Source organism: Brachyistius frenatus, unplaced genomic scaffold, assembly GCF_029030835.1.
Source record: "Brachyistius frenatus isolate BFR_SWC_R1_liver_20210118 unplaced genomic scaffold, ASM2903083v1 Contig_36, whole genome shotgun sequence".
Taxonomy (NCBI): Eukaryota; Metazoa; Chordata; class Actinopteri; family Embiotocidae; genus Brachyistius; species Brachyistius frenatus.
In genome coordinates, this window is record NW_027210635.1 from 2,298,662 (window position 1) to 2,309,885 (window position 11,224).

The 11,224-nt window shown below is 42.0% G+C and overlaps 1 protein-coding gene across 1 annotated transcript; it reads right to left on the reverse strand.

Annotated features, from left to right (window-relative positions):
- Nucleotides 1-452: 452 nt before the first annotated feature.
- On the reverse strand, nt 453-10,390 carry LOC138622496 (casein kinase I). Its single transcript, XM_069701350.1, has 10 exons — nt 10,174-10,390; nt 7,397-7,487; nt 7,045-7,155; nt 6,515-6,663; nt 5,582-5,810; nt 3,173-3,343; nt 2,817-2,965; nt 2,485-2,680; nt 2,225-2,364; nt 453-1,560 (listed from the first exon to the last, which is right to left on the reverse strand). Exons 2-10 carry the CDS (start codon nt 7,470-7,472, stop codon nt 1,528-1,530), a joined length of 1,254 nt encoding a protein of 417 aa, XP_069557451.1. The 5' UTR covers nt 7,473-7,487; nt 10,174-10,390; the 3' UTR covers nt 453-1,527.
- Between the last annotated feature and the right edge of the window lie 834 nt (nt 10,391-11,224).

The following is an 11,224-nucleotide window of genomic DNA, read 5'->3' on the forward strand; positions in this document are numbered from 1 at the left end:
GATACTTCCAATAAGTTACAAGATGATGGAATGGGAAAAAAAAGAGAACAGAAAGTCATTTCAGGCAAATCAAAAAAGAAATCTATATAGAGAAAACAGATTAAAATCTGCATTCAAACAAAGATAAAATTGAGTTCATTATTTTTAGCAGGGATTCATTGTATCATTCTCTCTTGCACACACACGCACGCACGCACACACGCAAAATGTTGGATGACCCAGCTGGCACAGCAACGGTAGCCCATCCCACAATTTAGTTCTTTAAATACCCAAACTTCTGAACCCAGCCCCTATTTTTGTCATTAGTATGCATTTTTCCTACTTTACACCTTAAAACAAATGACCACATTTTGGCTTTACATTGAAATTAAAAAAAATATATATTTACAGTGGAGTAAACAAAAACAAAAACAAAAAACGTTGGATGTTCCAACCCCCCCTAAAATGTCCCCCCTAAAAGAGCCTGCCCACTCCCCCTATTACCTCCAATAACAAAAGAATAAAAAAGGTAACCTTAAGAACTATCATAAAAATTGCAGCCACTATTTGTTAGCCAAAATGGGCAGCTATGGTCTCTGGTCAGATATTGGAGAATTTCCTGAGGAGCTTCCCTCAAGACTTAGGAGTGTGTCTTTGCAATATCTATCCATATAACTTATATCCACTAACATTAAAATCAAAGCAAACACATAACAGGCAGAGTAAGGGTTGGTGAAGATGTTGATGGATAAGTGTTGAGGGACAGTAAATCATCACAAAATGGATGAAGGGCAAGCAATCACCAATTGCTACTTCACCAAAAACATTACAACAGCTAAAACATCACGTACTTATCCTTTTCAAAGTTACCTTTCTTCTTTCCCGCTATCCTCTCGCCTACATGCCCCTATTTTTTTTTGTTATTCATCTTTAAGCTGTTATTTCTTTCCAAAAAAAAGCAAAAGGAAACTCAAACTCCAATTTAAGACATTTTCATGAAAGATGAATGAGATGACGTTCACTGAAAATTTGTTTTTGTTGTGTTAAAAATTTAAAAACAAGAAGAATATATCAACTTTTGATGAGAAAAATGCATGTCCCTGATACCTTTTTCCTCATTTGATGCCAACAGTTCTTCACATTTGTATTAAGGGAATGTTTTGAGGAAGAGGAGGGCAGGTGCAACAACTGTCGAGGTGCAGCATTGACATTTGCTTTTTGTATTGTGGTGGTGGTGGTGATCCAGGGTTCAGCAAAAAGAGGGTTCATGAAAGAATGCATGTGTTTTCTTGGTTCCTTGAAAAATTTATTGTCTTTTTCCAAAGACTCACATGTCCATTAGCGATCATCTTTTCGTAAAACAAGGTAAGAATAAAGGAAAATAAACCGTAGTGACGACTACATCTTGCAGCCCTGCAACAACAAATATATTGTCATGAGAGAAGGCATGTGTTGGTGAGTCGTGTATATTTGCAGTAAGAGTGCGAGTAAAATAAGTGAAGCTACAACTCGCCTGTCAGGTTCACGTGCATGCAGAGCCAAAGAATCCTACTTCCCCATGTGCTCGAATGGCACGCTGACCTGCAAAGGACACAGAATGAAGATTCAGCAAGAGTTTGCAACGTAGCTCCCCTTTCACATTCACATTGTACAGCAGACTGTGAACACATCATGCTGAGCCGGGTCCCTCCCGTTAGACGCAACCTTGCACAGATCCGTAAACACACACACAATATATATATATAGAGATATATATATATATATATATATATATATATATATATATATATATATATATAGATAGGTATGAACTGTGAGAATATAAAGTGTTCTGACAACTTTCAAAATCCACATACGAGAGTCAAAATAAGAAAAAAGTGTGTCTATAAAAATATTTAAGTGATGCACCTTATAATAGCCATGTAACAAATACTACATTTGTAGCTTTTAATACCGTTTTTGGAGATTTCAGAAAAGTGCCAAGTAAATTCTAGGGGCTCAGTTTGAGCTGCTGTTGTACTGGTTTGGATTTTATTTCAAAACAGAAATGAGATCTTGTTATTTTAACACCAGCTGTACTAATATATATTATACATGTTTATATATAATGTATAATATATATATATATATATATATATATATATATATATATATATATATATATATATATATATATAATTTGTCTGTAATGCCTGGGAACAATGTTTCCATCTGAAAAAAAAAGGCAGCATGGATATTCTCTCACCTGTGATGTAGAAATTCTGGATTGGTCATGACGGGCTGTGAGGTCCGAGGACGATACGTTGGCCGGAGCCCCGCGGTGCAGCCGCATGCTCACCTTCCTCTCCCGCTCGGCACGAGAAATTGCACGTGGTGACGTGTTACCTGAAATCGTGAATAAAAACGTTTGATGCGGACATTCGAAGAACAAAGTATTCCAGAGTCATCGCGGTATTATTCTGTCATTACAAGGCCGACGGTGGCAGTCTGAAGCTGAAGACTCACCAGACTGCTGGACCCGTGAGGCAGGGTTAGAGATGGCTTGCTCTGGCCCATTCCTGACTCTGTTGGGAGCTCCCGGGTTGGGACCTGGAGGGAGGCCTCGCGATGCAGAACCCCTGGGGGCTCCTCCGATCCGCTCATCCCTCTCATCCCCCGCCCTCCTCTCCCGTTCCCCGTCCTCGGCTGTCCGACTGGCACCCTGATAAAGGAGATGAGCTTTAGATTAGCTGCGCTACAACGTAAAGCTCTATGCAAGAGAGATTTCTGAGCTGTGTGGCAGATAGGCACCAAAACAAACGCAATGCTCGCGTGAGAAACGTCTGATGTAAACGTACAAATTTGAGCATGTTCCAGTCGAAGACGTAATCATAGGAGAAGCCCTGTCGGTGGAACAGATTCCTGAAGAGCTGTCGCAAGTAGGAGTAGTCGGGTTTGTCATCGAAACGGAGTGAACGGCAAAAATTCAGGTATGTGGAGAACTCGGCTGTTTGAGAATAAAGAACAAGAGAAACAGTAATGAGGAGAAACTCTGAAAACACACTACAGAAATCATAGAATTTAAACCTTTCACTTCTATGTTATTTGATAACATTGCTCGTATACGGTTTCATAAATAGAAAACTCAATATGGCACCTGTGAATAATTTGACCACGTTGTCGCTATTCTAATACACAGAGGGACATCACTTACAAGGGTATCCTTTGCAAAGAACTTCGATGGGTGTGGACATTTTCTTCTCGCTGATTCGTTCATACTTCTGTCTCTTGGTCGCAGCCTTCAGGCCCTGCCAGGGGAGGGAGCCCAGGTTGAAGTACATGAGGACGTAGCCAAGAGACTCCAGGTCGTCACGTCTGGACTGCTCTGTGGACATAAAGCAGAAGAGTGCATACGAGAGTGAGAAAACTGGGGGATGTCCGCTGAGTGCTACGACAAAGAATCACTTACTCTGGCCCCATTTATAATTTCAATACAAAAAACTCTTCATGTGTTTAATCACTTGTGACAAGTTCCAGCTTTTAGTTGAATGTAATGGACACAAACGGTCCCCAAGATGCCAATAAAAGTCAACTCGTAGTCAAAAATTAAAAAGGTGGAAACCTGATGGAAAGATGGAGGACGCTGGAAGTGAAATGTGTTGCTCTTCAATTTAATTCAGCATTTAGTGTCACCAGTACCTCAATCAAAGATTGAGGTTATTGAATGAGCTGTGGGGTGTTTCTACGGCATGTTCCCACTGATCTTCCATAAAAATACTGAATGACGTTCAGAAAGAATGAAGAACGGGGAGATCAGTCGGTATCAGTCATTCCTGCTGTCCTCCGCCCTCTGCTGCAGGTGGAGGCTGGTTTGGGAGGAAGGCTGTTGACTCAGCCAGAAGTTAATTTAGGTTTTAAAGAGTGTGACTAGTTTTAATATACGCTACAAACTAAGCAGAACTTAGCTGGCAGACATCTCTGTTCTCTCTGAGCAGCAGATTGTCACTACGATGATAATATCATGTCCTCCTTAAAGTTCAGATGAACTTAAGGGAGTCTGGTGAGGTCAGAAAACAGTATTGTCCCCAACTTTGTGGCAAACGCCCTCCACTTTAAATCAGCAGGTGACAAACTAGACAGGTTTGCTAGTGAGCAAATGCTACAACTCCTTGAGACCCCGGCAAAGAGCTTAAACACTGAACACTGAACTGCTACGTTCACACAGCTTTACTGTCGACTTCATCCTACGCTCCAGCGTCCTGTCACCATCCTCATCGTCACACACATGCACTCTCTCTCAGTCTGCTTAGGCACTGTGAAAAAGCACTGCGCCGAAATGTCAAAATGGTCGGGAAAACCTTGTTTCACATACAACATCTTAATACAAACTGTAAGCGGTTCAGTTTCACATGTGAAGGGATCAGTGGTTGAAAGGTTAACAGAAATACCATTTTCATCTCTTAAATGTTTGTCAATCCGGTACATATCTATCAAAAGTCCCCACTAACCAAAACACAAAGCTTAATAACTTGCTGGGGTTGCAAATGGTGCACTGCAATGAGATGGGAGATGTTTTTTAGCATATAAAAATGTCTTCGAGAGCATTACACTGATATGACAATGCCACGAGAACATCCCTAGATAAGATTTTAGTCTTTGCTTCTCGCTCTCATGATCATTCTTCCCTCACATCCTGTGTGTAATCGGATACAGTGGTGATAAACAAAAAGATGACGCAGAGAGGAGGCACCTCCGAAATCAAACAGTTGGGAGGGGCGTGTCGATGACTAACAACAATTTGTGGAAAATAGAGCTTCTGCCTGAGAAAAAGTTAAAGCAATAGCAAGAACTCCAGATTTAAATACACAGAGACCATCAACTCGTTCTGACAGACAGACACTAGATTGGTAAAAGGGGATTTGATTGAATAAAATTGATTTTCAAAGATCATTAATGACAGGGGAAATGTGGCAGCTTCTACAATGCTTCACACCTCCAGACTGGGGATGAGAGTCATGTAGAGCAGCTCAGATGAATCACATCTAACATGGCGTTTAGAGGCAGCTGTCAGCGCGGACCAAAAGTGTGACACCGACGAGGAGATGTTTGGTAAGACACAGTGCTACAGAGCTGTCTATCAGTAGGATGACATCACTATGAACAATTAATCATATCACTAAAATGAAATAGGATTCTTCTAAAAGCCAAAAGATCCCACTAAGATAGTAAATTGACATTCTATTGTTGCAACTCCTAATTTTATTGCCAAAAAACTATTTTCTATTTTTTTTTTTTTTTTTAATAATGGAAAAAGATGTGCCTGATGCGTAAGAAAAGCCTTGGACCTGAGTGAACATCTTATCTTACTGTATTTCTCTGATTTAGTCAAGATTATCTACATGTTTAGACACTTGAACCTCTCTGCCATGTCAGTAACACCCAGAATGTAAACAAACATGAATCTGAACAACAGCAACAACAGTGACTTTCTATCTTCATAATGCAGCAGAACTGCCTGATGACAGGTGAATAACCAACCAAGAGCAGGACTATTTAATGAGGGGAAACAAATCCAGGGCGTGCATTCCCGTGTATCCCCCCCCCCCGCCCGAGTGTGCCTTACCAATCCCAAGATGTGTGTTGATGGAGGCATAGCGCGCTGTGCCAGTCAGGTTCTTGTTCTCCCTGTAAGGAATGTGCTGGTGTGTGCGGGCATCACGGTACTTCTTGGCCAGGCCAAAGTCAATGATGTACACCAGGTTGCCCTTCTTGCCGAGCCCCATTAGGAAGTTATCAGGCTTGACGTCTCGGTGGATGAAATTCTTGGAGTGGATGTACTCAATGCGACTTATCTGGAGAGGACAGGTGAGAGTGTGGCAGCACGGTCAGGTTCAGCAGCACAAGACATTAAATATTGTGGTACACAGAAAGGATACACAGGGGAGTGATGTGGCGATATGAATTCAGGGCCACAAGGTAACACGATCATATTTGACACGTTGTCAGGACAGCCCTTTCCTTGTGTAAGTTTCTAAGCTCTAGTCACTAAGTAGGATTAGGGCCACTCAATACATCAATGACTTGCACAAACAAAGCCATAAAAGGAGGACAAAGGGGGGCAACAGGATATATGAAGAAAGTCCACAGGAAGGCGATGACCCCAAGCTATATGTGGAGAGTCCAACTCCCATGTAGGGGACTGACACAGCAACTTGACTGCAGCTGGAACTAAAGGGTGAGATGAGTTGCTATCCATGAAATGAAATATCTGGGCCAGCGCAGTCTGGGAAGAGGCCAACATGACAAAGTTACACTGTACAAACATCTACAATCTTTACAGACGCCTCGGGGCAATCATGTGTAATATTTATATATAGACCAAAGGAAAAAAAAAAAGAAAGCCAAGTAGATCACGATCTGGTAAAATCATTCATATTATGTCTCCGTATCTCACTTGTAAACAACACTGCTTCACATTGTCGGATCTTAACTAAAGGGACTGTGAAACTGTCGTAATCCTAAAGCCCCCGACTTCAAATGAAAGTTTGTGTCATACCATCTGGTCTGCCAAAAGTAGGACAGTCTTTAGGCTGAACTTCCGGGAGCAAAAGTTGAAGAGGTCCTCCAGACTGGGGCCGAGCAGCTCCATCACCATCACATTGTAGTCGCCCTCCGCACCGCACCACTTTATCGATGGAATACCAACTAGTACAGACACACGTAATCAGCTCAAAGTCTGTTCAGCCTGTTGTCACTGGCACACGTTCGATTTACATTATTTGACACGATACAGGATTTTAGAAAAATATACAAATATTTTTCTATCATGGTGAGTTTAATCACGAGTACAATTTGATGGAAATACTGTTAGTCATTTGTCTGAGTTCCCTTTAAGACGGATTTATATTACAAAAACAATTGACAAGATGACGACCGTTTAGACGTTTGTATTGTCAAAATAATTCACTTGACATATTTTCCAGGCTTGGTAGGGTATTGCATCTATGATATTGCCAGGGACAATAAATTTAAGAGGGAATGTGTTAGAAAAATCTTGACAAGCGTGGCGAAGCTGGATTTGCTTACCTCCTCCTTGCATCATCTTGTAGAACTTGCTTTCAATGTGTAACTGTGGGTGTTTGGTCTTCACACATTCCAGCTTGATGGCTACCTCCTCACCGGTGGCAATGTTGGCACCTGAGGTCAAGCATACAAAAATAACCAGCGCTGTAAAGAGCCGTGGCAATTGTGCATGTACCAGGCCATTGATGGGTGAATGTGGAGGAAAATCGGGCTCCGTGCCCGGACGAACGAGGGAAATGACTGGCGTAATATGAAAAGAAAGACCGTCCACAAACTAATGTGGAAAGAACCTTAATCAGGGAGACAAACAGAAACTTGGGGAAGGCGGGCAAAGACAGTGTCCGTTTCCACTCACCGAGGTAAATGTCTCCAAAGGACCCACTCCCTATCTTTCGCCCAAGCCGGTACTTGTTCCCCACTCTCAGCTCCATGGCTGCAAGTTGTCACTGTCCAACAGATAACACAGAAACTGTTAAAATAAAGCAGAGGACATTATAGGTACACATCCACCATTATAGGTAAACTGAATATAACAAGACTTATTTTCTCCACTTTCCCGAAGGGCAGAGTGAGGGAGGGCGTCCTGGAGAGCCAGTCAGCCGCTCACATGATGCGTTTCAACCTCAGACACACTGAACTGACCACGTGCTCGTGTGAGCAGGCAGCCAGAGCACGGCTAGTTGATCAGCAAGCAGCTGCCCGATCTCCAGAAATGCAAGATTAAATTTGTAGGGTAGCTGCGTGTGTGTGTGTGCGCGTGTGGTGGGGAGAGGGAGGGGGGTTGCAGTGAGCTCAGCAAAAGCAGGGCAGGGAGGAGAAACACACAGAAAAATAAGGTCCGTGCACAAATGCCAGTTTCCACTTGGAAGAGGAGTGAACCAGAGTTAACGGCTGCATGAGAAGTAAGACTTGGCACACACCAGAAAATGAAGCGAATTTTTTTTTTTTTTTTTTTTGGAGGCGCGCTGCACGTGATCCTGGAGCAGGATCATCACTTATTTAGTACTCGCTCTACCACGCCACATTGTGCAGCCACTGCAAAGGCAAGACGAGGCTCTCTGCCGTTCTGTACTGGCACTGCCAAGGAAGGAAAAGCACGAGCGCCCGCAGAGCACTGGCAGGCTTTATCTGTGTCAAGGCTATCAGACAATTCTGTGTAATGAACTTCAGAAAGCAAAGTGCTGCAGCGATGGTCTCAGCCCAGAGCACCATTTATCAAAGACATTTGTTTCCTCACCACCAATTCGGGGATGATATGTCAACAAAAATGCGCTCTTCATAGCACAATGCAGCCTTGTTACAAATGCAGCACTGCTGCATCTTTAAGTAACACGTCCAGTCAGACTCTGAGCTTTCAAATAAGTTCGTGTGGCGTTCCCCACTGATAATTCAACGAGGCAGTACATGAAATATACTGCATCGTTATTACAAATTCCTGTGCTGCACTTTAAACAGTGGCCCCAATTCAAATTCCTCACAGAGAAGAAATAAGTCTCATGACAACTCGATACAATTGCAATACAAAACAACCTCAGTTTTGTGGACATGCCAACTCCAGCAAGCAGAACAGTCATCAATTCTTCAGACCTCCTCCTCTGCATTCAGTCTGCTTCCACCCAGACTTTGTCACAACCTAAATTATCCCACATATTATTTTTGCTTAATTGTAAGCAGTGAGGTAAAAAAAAAAAAAAAAAAAAACTGTGGACACCAACACTTTTAAAAACAGTAATAACAGCTGACATACTATAATCCCCTGAGCCTTGTTAAAGGATTCAAACCCGAGCAGCCTGAATTGCACTGCACGAAAAACAACTGACCGAACGACCTTTAAAAAGGTGAAGACCTGCTCGTCAACTCGGCCTGATGGAGGCAGGTGGATCTGGGTTAATAAAAGGGTTCGGGTTCACTACACCCAGGAGGGTGTCTTGTGCTGCAGCCAGGCACCCGGTTTCGGGAGTGACAAGGGCCTTTGATTAGTTACCTGGTACAGGTACAGTGACACACACACAGTGCTTTAAAGTATCGCACTGCCGTGTGTTTATTCTGAACTTCTTTGTACTGGAGACCTCAATGTTATTTGATGTTTCAGAGGTGGCTTGCGTAATGTGAAGCAAGTAGAATTAGCCCGTCACACTGCACGGGACAAATACCATGTGCTGCGGTGGTAGTAAGTGGATTGGTTAAGATGGGACAGCACACATCTGCTGGTAAAGGGGGAGTCTTAGTGGCAGGATGTCCCGAGGAGACCGTCTAATACACAGCATTGTAAATGACCTAAATTTAAAAAAAGAAAAAAAAAGTGCAAAACAAATGTGTTTCTGGACGTGCAAATCAGTCAGACCCACTTTTTTTAATTTTTTTTTTTTTAATGGAAACTACATGGAAGTGAATATTACCGTCTGATAGAAAAACAACAACAAAACAAATAAAAATGTGAGGGACCCACAAAGCCAGGAGATTTCACAATCGGAAGAAAAACAGCGCTGACGTTACGCTTCTCGTACTTCAAAAGACAGCTGACAACCTGCGGTGTTGCTCACTTCCACCAAAACACAACAAATATAACACGAACACGCAACAACAACAACAACAAAAAGCGATAGTTGTTGTTTTTTAACCGTGATGGCGCTTCTCTTTTCTGGTCTCAGTAAGTCAGCGGTGATTAACGGTACCACAGCAAAAAAAAAAATATTTACGACGCTAATGTTTACATTATTATTAGTAAATAAAAAAATAATAATAACAATAAAAAAAGATTCGCTTGTGTAATTCAGACGCTTTAAGTAACGTTAGTAAAATTACCAACCGCAGGCATTGACATCAGTTAACTGTTAGCCGCTACGAGTAAGCTAGTAGAAATACGTTAACCGAACCGTGATACGTATGAATGTTTTAAATTAAATAAATAAAAAGAAAGAAAGAAAGAAAGCGACAAATATGTTTATCTTACTTCGACACATTTTGTATCACACTTACAAAACCGCACCCATGAATGTACTGGACGAGCCATCCTTTACTACTCGCCCCCCTCCCCCCTCTCCCGTAAGCCGTGAACAGGAGACTCTGATTCGGCCGAACCAGGCCCCTTTTCCCCCCTCGGTTTCCCCGGTTCCCCGACCCAAAACTCACCCGATATCAGGTTCGTTCGAGAGCTGGTTTAGTGAAGGTTCTGTTCCGATGGTTGTCAGTCGGACTGGAGCCCGGACAGAAGAGGATGGGAGCGGATTCTGGCGGCTGTCATACCCACAGCTCTTAAGCTCAGTCGTCTCGGTCGCACTCCCTGTTAATAGTCCCTGAGTAGCTCCAGCAGCACCGGGCGGCCGTTCTCCGCTCGAGTCTGTCTCCCCCTCTCGTTACTTAACAGCGTGATGATGTCATCCCCTGGATGTCAGCGGCAGAGTCATTAACGGAAAACGTCACACCTAACGACTCCTTTCGCCCTAAAAAATAATAATAATAATAATAATAATAATTTTTTAAAAATTTACAAAATAAAAAAATCACCATTCATTAATTATCCCCGTTTCATACACTTACTCATTTTTGAGTCACAGTTATGCGTGTTTGCAAAATAAATGGTCGTAGTAATACAAATAAATTGTTGTAATTCGGGTAAATTAAAAAAAAAAAAAATATATATATATATATAATCATTGTTTAGGTTTTTTTGAAAAGAAAAAAAAAATCACAGGCTAAATTCTCCCTTTTTAATCACTCTGGTGCCTGGCTCTACTTTACATGTGTCAAAATTTGAGACAAAAGACATGTTTATTGTGTTGTTGTTGTTGTCCTACAAACACACATTGTAGAGGGTCTGGTCTGCAAAATTATTGGTCTGTAATGTTTTGCCAGACAAAAGTATATTTACTTATCACAGACAATCCATAGATGCATCAGAGAAGGCGATTCATTTTGTACAGGGAACAATGGCTTATTGTAGCATGACGTGGGTATTAAATAGGATTGGTTTGTGGATGGCAATGTGAGGGTGACAGACAAGCTGGCTTGTTTCTTTGTGGTACTCTCCATAAGCAGCCCGTACACTTTTCCCCGATCAACAAAGCAACATGTAGAAAACGTTTTTTTTGTTCTTGTTTTGTCAACATACGATGCTGTGATAAGTGTTCAATATATGCATTAAAGGCAGATGTTGTTACACTGTCAAATCACCACACCGAAG

What these genes read in the sequence shown, in the direction of transcription:
- LOC138622496 (XM_069701350.1), bottom strand. Translation starts at nt 7,472, where the DNA reads ATGGAGCTGAGAGTGGGGAACAAGTACCGGCTTGGGCGAAAGATAGGG. An exon ending in CTTTGGAGACATTTACCTCG is followed by an intron (nt 7,156 to 7,396) that starts GTGAGTGGAAAC and finishes GCTTGACCTCAG; the next exon opens with GTGCCAACATTGCCACCGGT. An exon ending in CAAGATGATGCAAGGAGGAG is followed by an intron (nt 6,664 to 7,044) that starts GTAAGCAAATCC and finishes TGTCTGTACTAG; the next exon opens with TTGGTATTCCATCGATAAAG.